This window comes from Calypte anna, chromosome 2 (assembly GCF_003957555.1).
Source record: "Calypte anna isolate BGI_N300 chromosome 2, bCalAnn1_v1.p, whole genome shotgun sequence".
In the NCBI taxonomy this organism is placed as follows: domain Eukaryota; kingdom Metazoa; phylum Chordata; class Aves; order Apodiformes; family Trochilidae; genus Calypte; species Calypte anna.
This window is the reverse complement of record NC_044245.1, coordinates 939,903-964,448: the sequence shown is the minus strand read 5'-3', so window position 1 is coordinate 964,448 and position 24,546 is coordinate 939,903. Positions and strand designations below refer to the sequence as shown.

General features: G+C 44.8%; 1 protein-coding gene across 2 annotated transcripts in view; it reads right to left on the bottom strand.

Annotated features, from left to right (window-relative positions):
• Window positions 1-24,546, bottom strand: part of SMARCC1 (SWI/SNF related, matrix associated, actin dependent regulator of chromatin subfamily c member 1) — a 93,741-nt gene that overhangs the window by 35,652 nt on the left and 33,543 nt on the right. For both annotated transcript variants that reach the window (XM_030444915.1, XM_030444916.1), the window contains exons 14-21: window positions 24,009-24,130; window positions 21,618-21,689; window positions 17,065-17,178; window positions 16,296-16,449; window positions 15,557-15,670; window positions 13,507-13,566; window positions 7,869-8,127; window positions 6,302-6,463 (exon numbers count right to left, since the gene is read on the bottom strand). In XM_030444915.1, coding sequence (XP_030300775.1) covers window positions 6,302-6,463; window positions 7,869-8,127; window positions 13,507-13,566; window positions 15,557-15,670; window positions 16,296-16,449; window positions 17,065-17,178; window positions 21,618-21,689; window positions 24,009-24,130 — 1,057 coding nt within the window. The remainder of the gene's footprint in view (window positions 1-6,301; window positions 6,464-7,868; window positions 8,128-13,506; window positions 13,567-15,556; window positions 15,671-16,295; window positions 16,450-17,064; window positions 17,179-21,617; window positions 21,690-24,008; window positions 24,131-24,546) is intronic.

Sequence of the window (24,546 nt, the reverse complement as noted above, 5' to 3'; positions counted from 1 at the left end):
TTGCCCACCAGGCTACCACCTCACCTCTGGAAGCTTTCCTCATCCAAAGGAGCTCCCCCAGGAAACTGCAGCTTCATGTTTATGCTCCAAGGAAGGGGAAAAAATTCTCCAGAAGGTTCTTTCCACACAACTGCACATGATCTGCTCAGGAAGACAAACTTCACAGGTGACAATGCTCCTTGCTAGATCCTGAACCACACTGGCAGGAAAACTGTAAAGCAATAACCATGTGAGCTGCCTCCAAGAACACCATGAAATCAAGTCCTGTAAGGGACAAACTTTCCTTCTTTACCTCAAAAGTCAGTTTGTTCTCATGTCTTTTAGCTAAGATTGAACTGCCTTTCCACTCTGAGCTCCCTTTTGTTCTCAGATGACAATGCATTTCAAGGTTTCCCCATGGGAAGGTAAAGCTTAGCAGAATATCTGTGTCCAGCAAGACCTGAGCTGGAGACACCAGCACAGGATGGCTTTGTGCAGGTTTGCCATGTTCTACCTGGCAAGCATGAGCACAGATCCTGATGTTTGGTATTAATTCTCTGCAATACTGGGGCAACTTTTAGTAAATATTAATTTTTTTATTTAATAGGATCATTGAAATGTTTGGGTTGGAAGGGACCTTAAAGCTGATCCAGTCCCCCCCTGCCATGGTCAGGGACCCCTCCCCCAGCCCAGGGGGCTCCAAGCCCCATCCAACCTTCAACACTGCCAGGGATGGGGCAGCCACAGCTTCTCAGGATGAATCTGCAGCCCAGGGTAAGAGTTCAGCAACTGCTGCAGCAAAGAAGTCCCAAGGCAAACAGGAGACCCCAGGAAGACAAACTCCTTCCTGCCCACCCTTCAGAGAAAATTTTCTCAAAGAATAAAGGGCATAGAACACCTCACAGTAAGGAAACTGCCCTTGGACTCTTCCTGGTGCCATAATACACTGCCACTTTCCAACCCAAGTGTTCTTTGCTGTTCCAGCTGGACACATCTGGCTACCAAGAAAGTCAGAAAGTACATAGGTGTGCCAGTAAGATTCTCACAAACACTCTGATTTCACTCAGGTTTTCTAGGCCTGGCTGTAATAATAAATATTATTTTAAAGCCAAGGTGACAACTTGAGGCAGGTTGGGGTCAATGGGTTTTGAAAACTGTTTTTTTGTGTTAGGGACAAAGCCCTTATCTGCAGTGACACCTCTGCAGCTCCCAGTGGCAGAAGCTGCTCTGTGCTTGGGGAGGTGGAGGGGATCCTGCTGCCACCCCACGTGCACCAGGAGAAAGAGAGCAGCACCCATTTAGTAGTTTGGAATGAAATAAGTTTACCTGGGCTGAAGCAGGCTTGTGCTTCTAAATTATAAGCTACTCTAAGGACCTCAAACCAATTAAAGAGTCCTGTAAAAATTAATCTCTAATTGAAATATGAAAGGATCAAGAAAAAAAAAAACAAAACCCTTCTGAGCTTCTAGTGTGATGATGAGAGAAACAACTCCTGCCCTTCAGCTGGCTACAAACCCACCCATACTGATTCTCCTCTATGACCTAATGAGGTTAATGAAATACATAATAGAGAATGCAACCAGGAATTGATTGGTTGCAGATCCATGACCCTGTTACAAAAGGGAAAGACTTCCCTGTAATGACAAAGACCCTGTAATCCCTTTTGCACTGCACCAATGATGCTCTTAAAACCTCTTCAGCAGGCTTGGTATTATACCTCACAGGCTGTGGGAAATCAAATTAATGCTGTTTCTTAAATCAGCAAGAGGCAGATGGTTGTGAGACACCACAAAACATCTTTCAAGAGGGAGAAACTACTTGCTGAGCAAGCAACACCATCCTTCCGTGCCCCTCTTCAAGTCTGAAGCAGCAAATTTCTTCTCTTCTGACTCTATGGCAGCTTGTTCTGGTTCAACCTCCAGGAACAGAGAGCTCTGGTTTGTAGTACATGAAGAGCTTCCAACTGATCTCTGATGAAGCCCAGGGACTTCACACAGAAGTTAAATTGACTTTAGGTCAACAAGTACAAGGATAAAATACTTCCACAGTAAGAATTTACTGCATTTCCAGCAAACAGGACACTTGCAGCATAAGCAGATCTGTGACCTCCACTGGCACAAGAACAATAAGCAAAACTCCACATACAAATGCACTGAGTCCCCAGCACAAGCTTCAGCTCAGCAAATACTTTCAAGATGCCCTCAAGACATCCTCATCTCCTTTGTTTTCACTCAGGCAACACACACGACCCACCCAAAGTCAGGCTTCAGGATTAATATTTAATTGAGAGGAAACACACTGCTGCTGCAGAACAATCCTGGCTCTGAATGTGATAATTAGCTTGTTACCTAAACCAAAACTGACATTTTCCACAATAAGCCAGGACTCCACAGCCACTGGGGCTTTCTCTCTTCCTGCTGGTAGCCACAGAGCTGGCCAACCAAGTGGGGCTTCCATGGAGAGGGGCTGGGAGGTCACGGGTGGGTGCTGTGCACGAGTCCATCATGAGAGGACTGAGGGGCCCAAACCTGCAGCACCAGCTCACAGGCACCTGGATACATGCAGAGGGAATGAAGTGCTCCAAGTCTGCTCATTTTAGCAACACCTGCATCATTTTTCAGAGTTCAAGCACACCCTGGAGACCACAGGAGAAATCTTCCTGCCAAAAATAAAGTATCATAGAATTCCAGAGAGGTTTGGGTTGGAAGGGACCTGAAAGCTCATCCAGTCCCAACCCCCTGCCATGGTCAGGGACCCCTCCCCCAGCCCAGGGGGCTCCAAGCCCCATCCAACCTTCAACACTGCCAGGGATGGGGCAGCCACAGCTTCCTTGGGCAACCTGGGCACCCAGGGACTCAGCACCCTCAAATCCAAGAATTCCTTCCCCATCTCCAACCTCAATCTCCCCTTTCTCTCCAAGTTTTAACCCATTTCCCTTCTCCTCTCCCTACCCCCCCGTGTCCAAAGCCCTCCCCCAGCTTTCTTGGAGCCCCTTCAGATATTGGAAGGTTGCTCTGAGCTCCCCTGGGAGCCTCCTCTTCTCCAGGCTGAACAACCCCAATCCCTCAGCCTGGCTTCCCAGGGAGGTGCTCAGCCCTCTGAGCATTTGAGTGGCTCTGCTCTGGACACCTTCCAGGAGCTCTGTGTCCTTCTGGGGTTGGGGACTCCAGACCTGGGCACAGCACTGCAGGGGGGGCTCAGCAGAGCACAGGGGGGGAATCCCCTCCCTTAACCACTGTCTGTGTAAAGTAAAATAACTTCCTCTGTGTCCATACACTTGTGGGTAGTTTTCTAGTGTGTGTGTTTGAGAATGATACAAAATCATCCACATGACTTTGAACTTCATCATCTATTGAGGTGGTTTGGGGTTGTAGCAGAGCCAGTCCATCAGCCCACCATCCCCTCAGCACAGATGAGCTATGGCTTGAAGCACCCCTATATTTGTGTCAGCAGAAATACTTCCAGTGCCACATTTCTTACAGTAAGACCTAAACCACCCAAGTGTCTGTCTCCATCACAGGCCCCCAGAGCCCTCCTCCTGCCTCCTTCAGCACAGACACAAGCACTCAGTGCAGTAACTCACTCTTGCAAAGCCATCAAGAAAATCCATGTACTCGGTGAAGACTGAACTGAAACTACTGAGTAGCTGAGGCCCAGGGAATATTTCCCTTCTCTGGAGCTCAATCACCAGCCTGAAGAGCCTGGGTCCCTCCTTTCCTCTCAAGCAGTTTGCAGTACAAGGGATGCAGAGCCCCTCCACCTGCTTCTGGTGCTCTGTAACACACCAGCTGGAAAAGCAAGAGGCAGTTTCTGCCGTGTCAACCACAGCATCTGAACCACTGCAGCCTCCTCTCAGCTCTGCTGAAGCCCTAGGAGATCAGTTCAATAGGAACCATCATCAGCTTTCAGAAAAACTGAAGACTTAAAAGAGGATATTCTTGGAAATTGACTTAAACTCCTGCAATCTACTCAGGTTATATTTTCCCATTTGCAGACAGTTCACCAATGTTAAGTTTTTTGTAATTACTATGGAGCTATGATATAATTTGATGCTTAAAATATAACAACTGAGGAACTTTAATTCTAGCACAGAACCTTAAGGAGATATTTTTAGTTCTCTACAGTGACATTTAACTATAAAACTTTGGGTCTAGCCATGCAAACACAGCTCCCTTGCAGCAGTTGCACACCACAACACTCTACTTGCACCTATTAATCAAACCTGTGCAAGTGCAAGCCATGGATTCCCCCGTGCCCTCCAGTGCAAAGCTGTTTTGGAGGTGGAAGGCACCACAGATTGCTGAGTGACCCAGTTCACTCTTGCTGGGCAGCTCCCCCAGGGAGAACCATCTGCTCTTGTCCTAATTTATTCCATTAGTCACAGCCCACTACAAATCGCATTAACTGCACCAGGACAGTGTTAGTGACAGAACTCACCACACAGCTCATTCAGAAATAATCATGTTATGGTCATCTGCTCTCCAGCTCCCCACATTATATGCCAAGCACTTAAAACAAACATCTCTGTTTGCATCTCGGGTGCAAACTGCCCCAGAGAAAGGGTTAAGTGATGGACTAGAGATACCCCAGTGATGCAGCAGTGGTCAGGTTCCAGGGTCCTGCTGCAGGATGAAGAATTAAGACCCAAACCAGCACATGTTACACCAAGGTCCTTAAGAAGTACACAGCACACTACAGCCTGCACTTGGAGCACTGTGGAAAAGGGGAACAAAGCCTGAGTAAGAAAACTTTAACTTAATCTGAACTCCTTCTCAAATAACTACCAAATTAAACTCAGCCCCAGATGGAAAAACATCTCGATTTTGGAGCAGACCTGCAAATAAACCCCAAAGCCTTGCCCTTTCAACAGAGCTTTGGTGCCAGCTGTCACTTGTGCACAACGGGGCCCTGCAGCACAGGAGAAGCAGAGATTCCAGAGACTGGTGTTCCCCTTTCAGCAGACACCCCCCCAGTTCCCAAAGCCTTGAGCTGCCTCACATCAAGTTCATCCCGCTGAGCACAGAACTGAAAAATGTGACAAGAGGATTGAGTCATCTGTTCACTTCTTTTCTATGTAAAAAAAAAAACCTTCCTCAGTTAAGTAGTACTTTAAAATCTTACTTAAAAGCCAAGGCTTACAATGGGCATTAAGTACCATAAATTGCATCTTCACTTGTAAGAGTAGCAGCTGGCAACTGAACAGCTAAGGAGAACCCACAGGTCCCTTATGATCCCACCACTGACACCTTGCTCATGTCTCTGGATGGGGTGACAGGAGGTCACCCATGAGATGCACACACTCAGCCCAAATCAAGCCCTCCAGTCACTCGAGATTACTCTCTGTTCTGTGTTACCCAGAGCCAAACATGCCTTTAAATATCCAGTCACTACATGCACTAAAATTATTTGTGATGAGCTGAACCAAAGAGCAGGCAACGATGCTGGAGATAAAAATAAAGCTCTACAGACAAGCTGGCAGATCTGAACCAAACTCAAGAGGTAAAAGTCTTTGAGAAAATCAGTAGGTACATCACAAACTATGTGTCTACCCATTTTGCTGCTGAAGGAGAGCCAGAACAGTGAACCAGAAAGGGTTACAACAAAGTGGTTTGTTTGGTAGGGAGTCCACAAGAAATGCTTTCACTCTCCAGAGTGATGAATGAACAATCTGCACCTCTCAGAGCTTCAGATAACAGCCCTAATGCCAGAGTATCTGCTGAATCTACAGAAAAGAGCTCAACTGACACCAGCCCCTAAAGCCAGAGCTTGGCAGCGTGGCAGTGCAACAACCAGAGCTGGGAACTGTGGCACTACCAAGCCTCAGCCCGACCTTTAATACAAGGTTCCTCTTCTGCCACCACCACGTTAGCAACATCCTCACAGTACAAGACTGAGGATACAACTGGTAACCAAACATGTGGTATAACACTACAGATTCAGCTGCAGCACAGAGAGACAATAAAACCTGGTTTACTTTATTTTAACTAAAATGCAGTGTCCTCTAATTACTATAATACCCATGGAATTGGCATGAAATGTTCTGCACTGGTATTTTTGCCCATTCAGCTCAACACATCCCAAGCAGCAACATTTCCATTTAGTCAGAGAAAAATTTCTAAGCCTAAAGCTTGTCTGAAGCTCATTAATTCAGTGTTGAGTTAATAACCCTGCAGCAAGCCCAAGTAGAATCACCTGTCACACTCTCCTTACCTGTGATTCCCACCTGATATTGAAGGTGAACTTACAGCTCATTGTGAACTCAAAAGAAAATGCCCCAGAAACCTCCTCTGAAGAAACTCCTGCATTTTTATGGATAACCTACCGATTTTCTCGGGCTCATCTGGACCTGTTCCAGCAATGCAGCTGCTCTCCAGTCCATATGTTGGATCCACCTTCCCAGAGGCTCTTGCTGCTTCTTGTACTTTCTTCACATGAGCTTCAACGAGCTCCAGTGGGACCTCTTCTCTGACTCGAGAGAACTCCTCTGTTAACAGTCACACAGAAAATGTTACAGTGTGAGGGATTTATGGCAAATAAAAAGTTGTCATTTCCTCTCATCACTGTGTAGCTAAAGCTGATGACAAAACAAACTGTCAGATAGGTTAAGTCTCTTCTTTTCTCATTAGGCAGCTAATTCTCACATGGAGCAGGGAAGTGCCTCTTCCCAGTTATGTAAATTGTCTTCTACATGGAAAAACCAGAAAATCATTGAATTGTTTTGGTTGGAAAAGACCTTTGAGACCCTTGAGTCCAACCCTTCCCCATCCCTGCCCAGGCCACCCCCACCCCATGTCCCTCATCCCCACATCCCTAGGGCTCTGAAACCCCTCCAGGGATGATGGGGACTCCAGCCCTGCCCTGGGCAGCCTGGGCCAGGACCTCACAACCTTTTCCAGGGAGAAATTGCTCCCCAGCTCCAACCTAAACCTCCCCTTCCTCTTGTTCTATTGCTTGTTACTTGGATAAGGAAAAAAAAGAAGCATCTCTTCCATTGAGTTTCTCAGAGGACACAGAGAAGTGTGGCACCCAACTTCCCAGTGTGCCATGCCATCTTGGGAGATTCCTGGGCCTTTAGGGCTTTTCCAACTTGCCTGTAAATTGGCAGTTTCAGTACCAAAAGAGGTACCCCCTGAATTTGTTTCCACAGCTTCTTACCCACCCTGCAGATGCTCCAGGGAAGTGGATTTGGGAGCAGATTAACAGAGCATTGGTGTAGAAACAAGCTGAGAAAAAAATGCTGGGGCAGACCCCTACCCAAGGCAGACCCCAACCCAAGGCAGACCCCTACCCACGGCAGACCCCTACCCACGGCAGACCCCTACCCACGGCAGACCCCTACCCACGGCAGACCCCTACCCACGGCAAACCCCTACCCACGGCAGACCCCTACCCACGGCAGACCCCTACCCACGGCAGACCCCTACCCAAGGCAAACCCCTAACCAAGACAAACCCCAACCCAAGGCAAACCCCTAACCAAGACAAACCCCTAACCAAGGCAAACCCCTAACCAAGGCAGACCCCAACCCAAGGCAGACCCCTAACCAAGGCAAACCCCTAACCAAGGCAGACCCAAGGCAAACCCCAACCCAAGGCAAACCCCTAACCAAGACAAACCCCTACCCAAGGCAGACCCCAACCCAAGGCAGACCCCTACCCAAGGAAGACCCCTACCCAAGGAAGACCCCAACCCAAGGCAGACCCCTACCCAAGGAAGACCCAAGGCAAACCCCTAACCAAAGCAAACCCCTAACCAAGGCAAACCCCTAACCAAGGCAAACCCCTAACCAAGGCAAACCCCTAACCCAAGGCAGACCCCTACCCAAGGCAGACCCCTACCCAAGGCAGACCCCTACCCAAGGCAGACCCTTACCCAAGGCAGATCCTTACCCAAGGCAGCCTTTGCTGCAGCTGATGCCACCCTGGGATCCACCACTGATGCCAGAAAAGCAACGGTGCTCATGACAGGGTTGCCAGACTGGCTGAAGGGCACAGGCTGGTAAGCCAGGGGGCCCAGGGATGCATCTGAGTTCTCCAAGTAGGGATCTTCAATCGGGAGCCTCAGAAAATGCAGAATGCACTCGTCCTGGGTACGGCTCCCAACGTGCTCAGAGACTTTGTTCCAATCATCTTTGTACATCTCCAGAGCCTGCAAAAGATCAAAATCCTTCTAGATACATTGACTGCTCTGGGAGGGGGGGAAAATAAGTAAATTATGCAAGAAGATTTTTGGTGATAGAATAATAAATTGGGATCAGACAGCTGTTTAAAATAGCATTTTTTCTGGTGGCAAAATTATTCTGTATAACAAATATGAAGGTCTCAGTGGGACATCAGTTAAACTTCAACCACAGGGATCAGCACATGAGTTTTATGGAGCTACTTTAAAAAAACTGCCAGAACACTTGGGATTTGCTTACAATATTTGCACAGTGTTCCCCCATTATGCTTTCACATGAAAAACTTTACAGAGAAAGAAGTTTGCTCATCCTACCAATTCTTCTAATTCCCATTACTCCTCCCTTTGAGGGAACTCTGAGTTCTCTCACTTAGGTCTTAGCACCCCAAGCTCTTTGGGGCAGAAGCAGGATTTATTTCACACAGACACATTACCTGTGATGGTCAAGTCCAGTTTTTAGCTCCAACAGATGTTAAATGGAAGAGAACCAAACCAATATATTTCAGGGCAAAAGAGGAAAACACATTCTATGGCATGAAGCCAGAAGGGTTCAGCTCTCCAGCAACTGTTAACTTGTCTGATATTTGTTAAGCATTCAGGTTAACGAATCATGATTATGTAAATAAGCCATCTGGCAAAGTAAGAACTTCCATATTCAATCAACTATTTTGTACTTCAGACTTCCAGTTGCTTCTACACTTACTTAAGAGAAGTCTCAACAAAATAATTTAATGACCATGAGCTACTGAGGCCAGGGAGTAGAACTACAGAACTATTTATGCTGGAAAAGACCTTTAAGATCATCAAGACCAACAGACCCTCCATTGTTTTTTTGGAAAACTAACAAACTACTGCTGTAAAACCCCAAAGTAGCAGCCTAAAAGAACATTATCCCTTATCAAGCTTTTTTCCCCTGAAAACTCTTTTAGCTCCTGCAGCATTTGGACAGCACACAATAAGAGCTGGAGTAGCCTGAATTAACTTCCACATTACTGAGATGATTAATGGCCCAGTCACCCAGAAAAAGAGCCAGCAGCTTGACTTCTTGGCCAGATATGTTACATTGAAAAATGAGAATGGGATGGACAATTCAAAGGCACAACAGAAGCCTTCTGAAAAGAGTAATACTGGAGGCCTGAGCAAGGGGGTGGTTAACACCTTCCTCATCATCTGAGTGAGCTGCAGACCCTGTTTTCATTTCTGGCAGATTTGGCCAAGAATCCAAGCTGCTGTTTTCCATCCACTACACTTCCCTACCACAACAGAAAATCACTGCTGTCTGCCCTGCTTCACAGCAAGCAAGAAGGGGGTTTAGTGATGACTGTGGGGAGGGGAAGGATAGAGTTTGAAGGGGGTAATATCAGACTGTTTGGAGGAGCCCTAAGGTCCCTTCTGAGCTGCCTTGGATCTCAAGGTCTGCAGGTGTAAAATAATTCAGGAGACACAGAAATTCTCCTCCTCCTCCTCCCTAGCTGCCTGTAACAACTGAGCTTCCCTGCAGAAGCAGAATGCCCACTTAAGCCTGAATTTTAAGAAGAAATGTATTTAATGGCTTTTCAGTACTTGAAACCTTTCCCACAAGACTGAGAAATACCAGGAGTCAACCTTTGGGGTAACCCACCAAGTCTGACTTGACTTTCCAACCTTTCAGAGCAGAATTCAGAGCTGGACTGTGGCTGCCATGAGGAGGATCCATCCACCCCAAGGAGTACTCACCAGTACACTAAGTTCAGATGCTGGATGTTCCTACAGGGTTTGTAGGGACAAGCAGGAGACAGAAACTGGGCCAGCAGACTCATGTGCTGAGCTTCCTGATCTGGGAAGTGGCATGGCCACAGAACAAGTTATTTTATATATATATAAAGATAGACAGATAAATATGATGGCTGGGCATTCAGAAGATACTGGCCTGAAGGACTACACTTAAACCAGTCTTTGTCATCAATACTAAAACTTTTTTTTAAAATAAATCCAGGTATTCCTGAGCATGCTGATTTCTTCCCAGCAGTCCTGGGGGAAAAGTGTTTTTAGTGTTTTTGCAACTCAAAATATAAGTTCTGAGAATTCTTCAAAGACAACAAAATCTACCTGGCCAGGACTCTTTGGCATATCATGGATGTTGCTGGGGAAAAAAAAAGCAAGCAGTCTGAAAAGACTTTCCCATTTTGAAAGATGTGGAAGTGGACTAAGAGGACAGGTGATGTAAACCCAAGTGTCAGAGATACAACAGGCACTGAAAAAAGAAATCAGTAAACTCTTCTCCCTAGTAACAAGCAAGAGGACAAGAGAAGTGGTCAGGAGGTTGTGCCAGGAAAGTTTAGGATGGGTATTACAAGAAACTTCTTCACTGAAAGGGTTATTAAACACTGGCCCAGGCTGCCCAGGGAGGTGCCTGAATCACCATCCCTGGAGGGGTTTCAGAGCCTGGGGATGTGGGGATGAAGGACATGGGGTGGGGGTGGCCCTGGCAGGGATGGGGGAAGGGTTGGACTGGGTGATCTTAAAGGTTCTTTCCAACCAAAATGATTCTGAGAAAAAAAAAGACCAAGTTGCCTGTAGTGGGTGAAGATTTTTGGCCCCTTGCTCTGAAAGTGACTTAAGGTTCCCCTGGCTGAAGTGTTAAGTTTCTATCTCTAAAACTGCTTAAACTGTGTGGAGAGGAGAGAAAAAAACCCCCACTGTATCTTCAGCTATAGTGGATGGAGGGAATGGGGTCTTTTGAAGGACCCTTCCCTCAGAACACTGGGTGTAAGCCTGGGAACCAGACCTGGGAACACCACGCTCCAGCTGGATGGAAAGAACAGCACAGGAACTGCCCATGAGCCAGACACCATGAAGGGCTTTAAAAGCTCAAAAAAGAATAATTTGGTTTGGGAAAAGAACCAAGGACAGGATACAACAGACAGGCTGCTCCCCAGCTTCTCCTGACCTTTCTCTGATCTTGCCCAAAGTGTTTAAAGAAGTGAGAAAGAGCTCAGTCCAGCAGGTGACACTCAGGGGACTTATTTATTCAACAATCACCCTCCATTTCACTTTCCCTGACACCATTTCAGGGCTGAAGTTGTGTGTCAGTGTCTATCCATTTTTAATCACACTGGCACACTAGATCAGCTTTGTTTCTCATGGCCATGCAAGCTTGTTTTGGCTTTTTTTTTTTTTCCTCTCATTCTCCTTCACTGCTTGTTACTTTCCTGCTAGACAAACTAGCTCTCCCAATAGTTGTCCTTACTATAAATAGCTGAAAATGCACTTAACTATGCAAGAATAGTGCTCCGTGGAGATACAGAGAAGAGGTCTGGCAGGGGAAGATGGTTCTGGGAGAGAAACAGTATTTCCTTCACCCAATTTATTCAGTCAACAGGCAGAAGGATAATAATTATTTAAGATGAGATTTATGCTTTGGAACTTCACTGCATGTATATTTGCCCAAAGCTACCCTGAGGATTTAATTGGACTGAGCAGGCTTGTTAGAGCTGAATTACTTATGCCTGAACTGATATACTCCTCACTGATTTATTCAGAGGTTAAATCCACGAAGAATGAAGAACAAAACCATCATTAATTTAAACTCACAACAAATAAAACTGTAATCTCCAGACTCAGGGGTTTTTTTTGTTTTGCTTTTTAAAACAAAACAGAACGTGTCATCTGGACTACTTCACTGGGCCATCCTTGCTAGGTATGACCAGAAGCTACACACATAAAAAAAATGCATTTAAAATAATAATTCTGTGAGCAAAGAAGCCAGCACAGAGGTAGCAGTCTTGTTTCTGCACACAAGAATGCCAAGCAAGACATCTTAGCAATGGTTTTCCACATGTCAACAGGAAAAATATTGGCTAATTGTGCACATCAGCCTACAATTAAAATAATAAAGTATTATGTTGGCTGTTTGATGAACACACTGAATCAAGGGCCCCTGCTGGTGAAGAGGCACTTTATCTAGCTGAGAAGGCACAGACAGAAGATGAGTATTGTTCAGCACTGTCAGGATCCATGGCCCAGGCTTTTCCTTATGAAATGAACTTTTCAGTGGCTTCACTGACACATTACAGGCAAGAAAAAAACCAGCAAGAAAAGAGCCAGAACAATCACACACCTGCAGTCTGGTTTCAAGCTCTCCAAGTAAAATCAAACCCTGAAACAACCTCAAAACTGGAATTCTCATACCAGACTCTGAATTACATAAAAGGAAAATTTCCCTTCCCTCCAGAGAAGGGAAATATAACAACCACCCAACCTCTGCATCAAGAAGATGTTCCCATAAAAGAAAGCCAGGTGGATGAGAACTTCTTTATAGGAAGTGACAGCACATTCATTATTTCAGGCCACTGAGATTCCTTTTCTGATGAAGCACTGTGGGAAACAATGCTGCCCTGATGCCAGTGGGAAAGCCTGGGACATCCCTCTGCAGAGCACCTCGTGGGATGATTTTCATCCTAGACTGGAATTCCAAGGGGGCTGATGTGGCTCAAGAGCATCAAATGAAGCAATCTGGGGACAAAGGCTGGATTCTAGTGTGCTAACAATTCTCTGACCTCCTTTTTACACTAACAATGTGATTTGAGTCATCTCAGATACGTTGTTTCTAGACCTCCAGAAAAAGCTTGAAGAATACACCAAGCACAGCTAAGTGGCAGGAGGAATGAGAAGTTGTGTAGAATTAAAAAGATACCAAATAAATTTTTACCTTTAACTGCCTCAGTTGTTTCTTAACAATTTAAGCCCCCAAAATGAGCTGTTTCCCTAACATGCTGTGGCACAGCAGGAACCTGTGAGGTTGATCAGAATTTCAGTGTTTCTCTTAGTGGCAGGAACACCATTACCTGAAGGATCCTTATTTCACCCTGCTAGGCACTTCTTGCAATGAAAAGACATCTCTGCACCCCAAGATGTCTTCCTGAAACTGTGCAGACATTCTTAAACTATTTCTGTGTGCAGATACAAGTCAGAACTCAGCCTTGAGTTGAAGCCCCTCTAGTATATAGATGTTACTGCCACTTCTTTTAAGAACTAACATTCCTGGAGCTATGATGGTCAGACAAAGAGAGACAGTTTGAGGGGAGAGTTTTTACCAATTTATGCCAATTCAAAAACCAGAACCACAGCAGCAAGGCAGCTTTGTACAGACAGATCCACAGTCTCCAGCTTCCTCCAGCTACATCAGTCAAGCCCCAAGTGATTGCTTCCCACTGCAAACTGCTTTGCTATTTCAGTTTCTGTAGACACATGTGGCTGTCAATGAACTCCACGTGGAAAACTTTATTAACCTGCCTGTAGATTTTTTAAGTATGTAATATCCTGCATGTTTTGGTTTTGCAGCCTTTGGTTTTGCCCTCATGAACTTACTTCTAGTAGCAGCAGTGTCTCTTGTTCTGTCCATTCTCTTCCAGCACTTGCACCTTTACTCTGCAAAAGACAGCAGAAAAAAATAACTGAAATACAAGTCTTTTTGCACAGGACTTTATAGAAGAAAGCACGAAGAAGTGGAAGGATGTGTTATTTAATCCACTCCAACATGCACCTTCACAGCTTTCCTGCTCCAGCTATTCCATCCCTGGTTCTCCTGCAGAGAGGTTCAGTTACATGGGATTTACTTACACAGCTGAGGCAGGAAGGTGAGTACATTCCTGCTGTCTGAGGAGCCTGAGGGATACAGATCCCACCTTCCCAACACACCTAGGAGAACCTGCAACTCCTCTGTTATGCCAAGCCAGAGCCAAGAGACTTGGTACCCTTTTCTCCAGGATATCTTTGCTTCCACACAGAGCAAACAGGAAAGCAGATTTTCCTAAATAATAAAAACTTTTAGGAGTGCTGATGGCATTCTGGCATTGGCTTGACTTTGGCTGGTAAAATGAAGCCAAGACCAGAGCAGTTTACACAAAGTTTACTACAGCTGACACCAAAGGACAGAGGGAGCCAACAGCCACAACGGAACACGTGAGGTCTGTTGAGGAGCTGGTGTCACTCAGGGCACCTGGGATCCTCTCAGCTTAAAGGGCACCTTTCCCAACAAAAAAGGGCTAATGTCCAATTAAATTTAGCCCCTACCACAATCTTGGCTTTCAAGACAAACCAACTGGTTTCCAACAAATGAAGTAGCTCCAAAAAAAAAAAAAAAAAAAATCTAAAAGCAGTAAATCAGGTTTTGAAAAAACATCTTTATAAATGAGAGAAGCCACCTGAAAAGACAGAATAATCACAGCAAGATAATCTACATATTCAGCAGTCACTTGCTCCAAGGGTAGCTGCTCCCAAATGCTCATGGTTAATTCCTGAGATTTTCTAAAAGTTACAAAACTCTTGGTAAAAAGTTCCATAATTACTGACACCCTCAGCCATCACATGTCACAGAAAGACAAGAGCAGCTGATCATGTGCTTAGGAAAGATTATATAGATTGAAAGCCTCTGTGCAAGACCACAGCAAAAGGAAAAGGGTATCTAGGATAAGTAAATCTACCCTGTTCTCAACATGCATTTCAAATAGATCATCAACCCACAGAGAACTTTAATCCAAGTGAGTCAGCCAGCAGCTGATCAGTTAGTATGAACAGCCAAAAAAGCAACTGCCACACACAGAACAAAAATGAAAGAAATTTCTGCAAACAAATCTGCTCAAGTACACTGGGACAGACCCTTGTGAACAGAACTGGAGTCCAGAACCAGTAAAACTGTATACATTTGGTGTTTAAACCTCCTTCAATTAACCAAAAATGTAATTCCACCAAATGTGATAGGGAATCAGGCTTTATAAATAAATCCTGATCTCTTGTGGTTTGATTTTATTGCTTGGGGTTTTTTTAATAGTTAATCTTGTGATCTCTTAGGACAACAAATACTGTATTTACAGAAACCAATTACACAGAATTAGCCTGATTTCAGCCCAAGTTCACTGAACAAAACACTGCAGATTCCCAGACCTGAGGCCAAACTGCTGTTTCTGCAGTACCTCCAAGCACACACAGAGATATCAGGCAGCAGGAGGAGTTAAAAGGGTTGTGGAATTACTGACAAAAGGATCTCAAAACCTTAACTATACAAATACAACGCACTGCAATAGCAGTGCTAGGACAGCCCCTGCAATGGTTTTGTGACACCTTTTGTAATAATCAACTTCCTAGAATTGGGAAACAGGATAGTTAAAGATTCTGCCAAAAGACCTTGGATTCTTTGGTGAATTATTGGATAGATTCTGAGCCAGTCAAGTGAAACACACTACAATAAAACAAGAGTTCAGTGTCTGCAGACTGACAGTATTGACAAGCCTGGCATAGATATGTGGCTCTATTTCCAATTTCCAACACAACCAGAAGTGGGGTATTTTAGAACCCTACACTGAGGCAGCAGAAATCTAAATCAGGAATGTAAGAGTGACACAAGTTGTCTCATGCTTGCCTTGGCCAAAGTCTTTTTTGAGTAAATGTCCGTGCGAAGTCCAAAGTTCTGCAGATCAGTAGGCTTCTCCTTGTTTTTCTCAGGAAAACTCAGCATCTGCTGAGCAGCTGGAATCTGTGAACAAACATTACAAGAGGAAGGTGAGAGAGGCAGGAAGTCAGTTATTCAAGGTTTTCAGTCAGATGTTCAACAGAGCACGGACTGAGCAAGATGCTGAACGTGAATCTACACAGATGATTTCATGCAAGATAAAAGCAGATTTGTTTTGAAGATCCCAACTACTGGAAATCCTCAACCTAGAAGGGCAAAGTGCTTCCAGTACTTAGAGGGGGCTCCAAAGCAGCTGGAGACTCCCTGGGTACAAGGAGTCCCATGGACAGGACAAGGGGCAATGGGCACAAGGTGCTCCTGGGGAGATTCCCAGTGGACACCAGAGGAAAATTTGTCCCCCTGAGGACAGTCAGACCTTGGAATGGTCTCCCAGGGGAAGGGGTGGATTCCCCCACTTGGGAAAGTTGGAAGTCTCAGCTCCATGGGTGCTGAGACATCTCAGATCAACAATAACATGAGAAGGGTTGGAGCAGATGGGCCCTGAGGTCCCTTCCCAGCTGAGACTCTGGGATTCTATCTATGATTCAAAGAAGTGAACATTTCAGCAAATCATGCACAAATTTAGTCCACTGAGATGCCCACTGGCTGGAGCCAAGGCAAAGAGCCCTGGGGGTGAGCTGGGTCTCACCTGTGGGGTACGGATGTGGAGAGGCATGAGTCCTGAGGGGGTGTCAGCCAAGACATTGAAGTGGGGAGTAGGAGGAGGTCCCATGGCCATGGGGCGGCTTTCTGGGTCCACTTGGTAGTTAATGAGACCCCACTGCTCCAGAAAAGCATGCACCCTATGGGACAGCAGAACAAAGGAAATCCTTCAGAACCAAAGCCTTGCTTGCCAGTGCAGGAAGGAGACAAAGGAAGAAGTTTACACGCCTGGATCAAACATTTATTCCAAATCATCTGTAGGTCTTCAATAATCATGAACAGCAATAAAAGTCACAGAGCATGAGTTTATGCAGACTTGACTGCACTTCAGCACGTTGCATAAAACAAAACATGACATTTCTGGTTATAGGTAACAGAAAAATACCTAATGAAGCATAAAGGCAAATCAAGGCCAAGGCTGCGTGCATGGAATCATCAGCAGGCAGTGTACAGATTGCTGACAAAACTCAGCTGTGAAACCAGAATTTCTGAAAAATCTCCACATACTGGACAGCCTTAACTGAAATAATCACAAGGCAAGATCCAGACTCTTTAGGCCTGGTTCAGCAAGCAGTATTACCAATAAAGAACAGTATTAAAACAGTCTGATTACCAAAAAAGTGGGGAAACCGCTGACCAGCAGCAGGCTGGCTACTGCCTACCCCTGTGCTGTCAGACTGGGGCACCTTCATTTCTAAAGCAGCTTTTTCTTCTGCTAAAGGGGAAGCAGAGGCTGAAAGATCCCTGGCTGTTACCTCATGACTGCACACACATCCCCAGTCAGATTCCTTCTGCAGGCAGTGCTGGTTAAATACTCCTGGGGGTTGAGGCGATAGGTGTCAATCATGAAGTTGCGGTAAGCCAGGTATCTGGAAGATGATGGAGAAGGAGTTCATGGACACTGACATCTAATGAAGCTTAGAGTAAGTATTTTAGGATTCATTTTCTCCCAACACCAGACAGACTGACAAATAAACACAAACAGGTAAGTTTTAGTGACGAAATTTAAAAATCAAAAGTAATAGGTAAGTAGATTTATTTTTTTTACACACTGAGTACAAGCCATCCCTTCCAGCTTGTTTCATTCTGGATTTGATCTGTTTGGATTATGCTGAAGCATGCTTAAATGGAAATCACACAAGTAGCTGCTGTAGCTTGGCTGTCAAATAAATACTTGTGCAACAGACTACTAGCTGCAGAAAAAACAGTAATAATGGGGTCTGGTTTTCAGGTGGAAAGAGGCTAAGTAATCCCTCTGTGAGCCTGGAAGGAAAAAAGCTCTGGAGAAAAGCAGAAGTAGCACATGGAATGGAATGGAATGGAATGGAATGGAATGGAATGGAATGGAATGGAATGGAATGGAATGGAAGGCTGCTGTTCCTACATGTGGACTTTTTAATGCACAAAGATTGGTAAGGAAAGCTCAGAGCCCAGCAAACCAAAAGCACAAGATCTTTGAAAAGCAGAGGGCAAGAACCCAGAAGCCAGAACCAGCACTCACTGAGCTGGGGAACAGCCAAAGCAGAAACCCTTATTTCAGTGAACAGCAATCCAGGTAAGGGGGCTTGGGGGCTGCACTCCAGATGTTGCTTTGCAAGCCTTTACAGTAGCCTTCTGGAATGCAGAAATGCTTCCTGATACAAGTTGTTCAGAACAAAATACACTAGTGTAAAATTATTGCTAGCCCTGTCCTTCGGATGGAACAAACCCAATCTGCCAAACACAACCAAGAACCCCATGCAAAGATGTGCTCAAAAGAGGGTATTATAAACAGAATTCTGCCTTTGGAAAGATGTCAGATGGTGATGTTTCACATGCAGTGTGCACAAGCAGCTAGGAACCAACAATGTAAATTGTACAAACTGAACTCCAATGCCTTTTGCAGGCAAGAGGTGTGAGTATGGGTTCCTGCCAAAACCTCATCTGACCACGTAATGCATGAAACCTGATGGAAAAAAAGTCATGGAGCTAGGTGCTGGGCTCTTCCATGTTGAATGTTTGATAGGCAAAAACCACACAAATGAGCTTCTTCCCAAGAGGAAGATTCAAGAGAGTTTTTGAATGCTTCTGGAGATAACTGGGTTGCCTCCTGCTCAAGAATAGGTACTTCAAAGCAGTCTTGGCTGCATCAATTAGTTAAATATTAGTTAAGGTCACATTACCAGGTGAAGAGAGAAGCCTAAGACAGAAACATCTCTGAAGTTTATCTTGAAGGCAGTCTGGTTTTGACAATGACATTACCCATCAGCCAGAACTTGTCAACAGAAGGAAGAAGAAGTCAACTAATATTTACTTAAAATTCCTTCCAAGACAGAAACCACCTCCCAGGCACTCCTGTCACAAGAATGAATCTGTGTGAGCTTTTCAGACACAGTATTTTGGTTGGCCTGAAAACTCAGCTGGAGGCAAGACATTTCCATCCAGAAGGATGTTTCTATTTTATTTAAAAAGAAAACACAAAGCCAAAAGCACATGCTACTCCTACAACCCCCAGACGGTGACAAAAATACATCTGTAGGACAACACCAGGATTGGGAGGAGCCCCTGATTCACTTCTCTCACAGGCAATAACCAGTAGCAGCTCACAGATGAGTTACTGAGGGACCTGGTGTTTTGATGTCTGCTGAAAAAGGAGTCATGGGATTACATGTGATGAGCACATGGCTGAAAGCACAGAACTTCAGCATTCCTTCACAATCCCATCTGTCTGCAGCCTTAGACACCAAGTCCCAGAAATACCCCAAACAAAAATACACTGAACAGTAAAAACTGCTGGAGCAGAGTTGTTATCAGCTACATTTGGGATCAAACACATTTTGGGATGACTGTGATGCAGCTACAGTTACCTCTGCAACTCAAACACAGAGAAGTTGAGAGTAAAGACCACAAGCTGCAAATCATTCGTGGTGCCAGGGACCTCAGGAGGTCTCTAAGCCCATCCATGGTCAGCACTGAAAACACTCAACAGACCAGGATGCTTAGGGCTTCATCCAGCAAAGCCTGAAAGACTCCAAGGAAGAACACTCTGAACCTCCCAGGGCCCCATCCCAGTGCTCCACCTTCTTCAGAGTTACAAACTCCTGCCCAGACAGCATGTGCTGTGTCTCAGCCTGGCTTCTGTTTCTCCTGGCCCACACCTCAATAATGAGCCTGGCTCCATCTTCTCAGCAATCAGGCAACTACTCCCAACCTTCCCTTCTCCAGGATGGAAAAGCTTAGCTGCTGCTGTCTCTCTCCAGCTTAGATCAGAAGCCCCACAAAGCATCACTCAGGCCTGAGGAGATGGGAGCACAGAAACACTCTGAAGCTTTCCTGGTTTTCCTGCCAGAAGAGCAGTGAGGATGGCATCACCACCATCATCTGCACCACTAAGGAACTGAGGAATGAAGTTAGGTGAAGAAATGTTCTGTATGAAAGATGCACAGCTTTGCTGATTTGAAAACAACATCTCAAAGGCTTCGTTTGGGAGTTAATTAAAAAAACTGATTTAAGCTGCTCTGCCATCAAACCAGGATTGGATACCAAGATTAAGAGAACACAACCAGCCTGTGTCCACTGTCCCAAGTCAATAACCATACAGTGGTCAGAAAACTTATGTTGTGGGGTTTTTTTGTGAACCCTCAGGTTTTAGGATTCTAATTTTAACAGAAACAAGCAAATTGCTCAAAAATCTGATGCTGACCATCTTCCTTTAATTGCTTTTCAAGATTGCTCTGAATAATTAAATTTACTGTGAGAACAGAAAGCCCTCAGGGAAGGGGAGGTGGTACTTTTATTAATGCATCCAACAAGCCCTGCAGTAGATTCTCAGGATAAACATTTGATGCCAAATCAGCATCTTATGTTGTTACATTGCTAAGTCCCATCTGATGTCCATCATCTGATGTATAAGAAAACCTGCAATATTTCAATATGATACTAATATTTCTTTAAATGTTATTGCAAACAGCTTCAGGGAAGCTGTTGAAATAACTATGTGTGTGTGTAATAACTTTCAATTAAGAACACTGAAGTTCTGGAGTGGATCTCTGATCCCACAAGGAGATGAGATTGGTACAAACTGGATCTGGATCTAACTCCACCTGGATGTAACAGGCATGTCCAGAATTAAAATGTCACCAGAGGGTCTGGAACAGCTATATATAAATAAGGAAGTATTTTTCTTCTTGCAATGCACAACTCCAGCACTGTGATTCAAACTGGACTACCTAATATCTGAAAACAGATAAATCTCAGGCTATGAAGGTTCATTTTCCAGCCCTAAACTGCATTTTCAGAATAACCCATCAGCTGCTCAGGGAACTGTGAAATCAATACAGGTAACTCTGTAAAATTCATTCCACAGTCTGACACAGCATCCTACAACAAACTGGGTGATCAGTGCTTACAGACAAAACAGTCTCAGAAATACCCCATGGCATGGGAAGAGGAAGATAAGGAGGATTATTAAGATTCAAGAATTCTGCAGATGTCTTTGGAAGATGGTGTCTTGTACCACTGAAAAAAAAAGTTCAAGAATTTCTTGCATTTGGGAGACACTCGTTTTATTTTTCCTGGATAACCAGGAATTAATATTTGATATTTAAAAGTTTGACCTCTGCTATTACCAAACTACAAGAAGTGGTTGCACAGGTGGCTGTTTCCTTCTCTTATGTCCTTACAGACAGGAGCTGCTTCACAGATGCTGAGCTGAAGTGACCACAGGATTCATGAAGCTGGAAGCTCCTTTACCTTCCTGAACTCTTAGGTACCTTTATTCATAGAATCACAGAATCATGGAATGGGCTGGGTTGGAAGGGACCTCAGAGATCATCAAGTCCAACCCTTGATCCACTCCCCCCGTGGTTCCCAGCCCATGGCACTCAGTGCCACATCCAGGCTCTTTGGAAAGATCTCCAGACACGGAGAATCCACTCCTTCCCTGGGCAGCCCATTCCAATGCCTGATCACCCTCTCCAGAAAGAAATTCTTTCTCATCTCCAACCTAAACCTCCCCTGGCACAACTTGAGACCCTGCCCTCTTGTCTTGCTGAGAGTTGCCTGGGAAAAGAGCCCAACCCCCCCCTGGCTCCAACCTCCTTTCAGGGAGTTGGAGAGAGTGATGAGGTCTCCCCTGAGCCTCCTCTTCTCCAGCCTCAACACCCCCAGCTCCCTCAGCCCTTCCTCACAGCAATTCTGCTGGATCCCTTCACAGCCTCCTTGCTCTTCTCTGGACCTGCTCCAGCACCTCAAGCTCCTTCCTGAGCTGAGGGGCCCAGAACTGGACACAGGACTCGAGGTAAACTCGAGGTTCACCTGCTTTACTTACATTTCTGGAGTCTTGGACTTGTTTTTTCCATTGAAGAATTCAGGAAGAGCACGACGTTCAATCACATGAATACTGTAATAAAAACACACAATTAAGATACTATATAATAAATAATTTTGGAGTACACTGCACACCTTCAAATGACTACTTGGAGGGAGAACATTTACAGCAAAGGTTTCTTTTTTTTAGAAATCCTAGTATTCTAGTATGACCCTTTGGAATTAAGTATGTTTTAATCCAATAAGCAAAACTGGATTTAAAAAAGTATCACAAAATTCAAGTCAGTTTCTAAGACAAACTCATAGAATGGCACATACTTTATGCAAGTTAAAATCTGGAGAACTACAGTGGTCCTTTAAGAACTGTTATTTTCAAAGGAAACTGAAAAATACATCCTTTCCAAATCTTCCTCCTCTATGTCTGGTTTTTAACCTACCATGTAATTGTCCTTTTACACCTGTACTGCTTACCCTCAACTTGTCATTCCTAGGAAAATACTCTGCCTCACAGATGAAGAGACACCAGTGAATTGTTCAGGTTTCAGTAACAAACAAATTATGCAGTTCTTGCAATGAAGTTGCCCAAAGCATAAGAGATCACACTGGAACTGAATTGAGCATTAAATAAGTTTTATCTTTTCACTAGGAAATTAATTTTAGCGAAGGCTTTTCTAAAACAGCCACTAATAAAGCATTTTGTGAGGAGCTGATTAGGATTATTCTTCAGGCTGCTCTAAATTAGCTGCAACTGGACACATTAAAGATGTATTTGCAGTCTGGGAGGGCTGCAGACAGGGAGGTTTTTCACATATTCACAGACCCCAAGCAGCATTTGCTGGCACAGCAGCAGCAGGAACACCTGCAGGCTGAGGTGGGACAGTGCTGTGTGTGTGCTCTCTCCAGAACAAAAGAACTGTCACTGAAGGGAGAAGCAGTGCTCAGAGACAGGAGAAATGTCAATCTCACAGCTGTGCTGTTATTTCAGCCTCAAATCCCAATCAGCTTAATGGGCTGTTTCTGGAGCACCAGAAGTGACAAAATCAAAGCTTCTTTTCATATCCTTCTGCTACCTTGTGGGTGCCCCCTGTTCCCAGCACAGAGCTGATTTCAGGTTGCCTTTCACAAGGTCAGAACAGGTACACTGAGTGCAACATGAATTCCAGCTTTCTTCAGAAACACCTCTTTAGTTTTTAGCCACTTCTCACAGCCAGACTGAGCTCCCAGGAACACCACGAGAGCCAGTGCTGCCACACAACTGCCCCAGCCCAGAGGCATCATCATTATGAGCAGCCTCTCCCAAAGGGCACTTGGCACCACAGTGTCGGAGGGACCTGGAGGTAAAATGTCATTTTCTCAGGAGGGAAGTATGATTGGGCCTTCACTTCATAAACAAGGAACTGAAGCACAGACATGAAGCACATATTACATATGTGTAATATGCCTAAAGCAAATCTCAATGGAAATCACAGAAATGTTTTTGTTGGAAAAGACCTTTAAGATCCTTGAGTCCAACCCTTACCCCATCCCTGCCAGGGCCACCCTCACCCCATGTCCCTCATCCCCACATCTCCAGGGCTCTGAAACCCCTCCAGGGATGATGGGGACTCCAGCCCTGCCCTGGGCAGCCATCACACAGCTGCTGTTCCTGATCTACATCAGATCCAGACTTCTTCATCTCTCAGCTCCTAAAGCTATGACAAAACACATGCTCAAATGGCAGCTCTTCCAGATGTATGACTACTCCTGTTTGTTTCCAAAGCAGTTTTCATTGAAAAAAAAAAAAACAAACCAAAAAAAAGCACTACATAAAGAGTTTAACTCTTAGAGGGACTTTCATTCCCCATCAATTGCTTCTCTTTGCACAAACAGAAGTTTGAGCAGACAGAGCAGATCAGCGTTGCTGTAACTAGTTAGATGGCTGTACAATACCACAAACCTTTGGCTCCAAGGAGGATTCCAAAATGAAACAAGTGCCCTCCTTGTATAATCAGTGACTTATTCTCAAAGTCAAGATCTGAAGCAAAATAAAAAAGCCACCAGCTTTGAGAAATAGCTACAAACACAGAAAGATCATTCCAAGGACTAGAGAAGTAGGGAGAAGAAAGAATTATTTCCCCTTGGGGGAAAAAAAAACAAAAACCCTTAAAATCAATGTAAAGCAAAAAATGCTGAGAAGGCAGACAGAAGATCTATGCTGTTGGAAATTCTCTTCCTCATTCTCAATCCCTGAAAACTGCCAGCAGCCAGCTGAGAAAGATTTTTAAATGGAAAAGATGTACCCACACATGGGAACCAAACCTAAACAAAAGTCATTTCTTTCAGTTCTAAGCTTGGTTGGTGAGAAACAATCATCAAAACTCAATCTTCTCCCACTTCCAAATTCCTTTCTTACCAGTTGTAGTCAAACCAAGATGCATAGCTGGGAATAATGATGTGGTTGGTCTGTTCTGTGACGTTATCTTCACCTGGATCAATTGAGCGACTCTGATCCCCTTTGTTGGGATCTTCATCTTCCTGCACCAGGGAGGGAACACAGCAGTGAACAGGGAGCAAGAGACACACCCAACAACTCCCAGCCAGCACCAAGTGAGATGAAAACAACTGCTTTCCAGTCCTGTGCAAAATAAACCTTTCTTAATGCAATCTCTGGTCAGTGGGGAGATCTCAGGGACCAGAGGACGTGTGAACTGTGTTCATAAAAACATTAAAGAGTGCAGAAAGCCAGCAAGAAGTTCTTACAGAGCCAGCTCCCAAATCTCAAGGCCATACTTGGCAGTGTGTTTTGCATCCTGGTTATAAAATTAAGCATGCTGGAACTTTAGGAGAAAATGCTGCTTCCATTCTGAGCATACAGAATACAGCATCAACCTAGAGCACTCTGTACTGCCAGCCTGGCTCCTGCTGCCATCTCCAGTTACTGACACTGCACC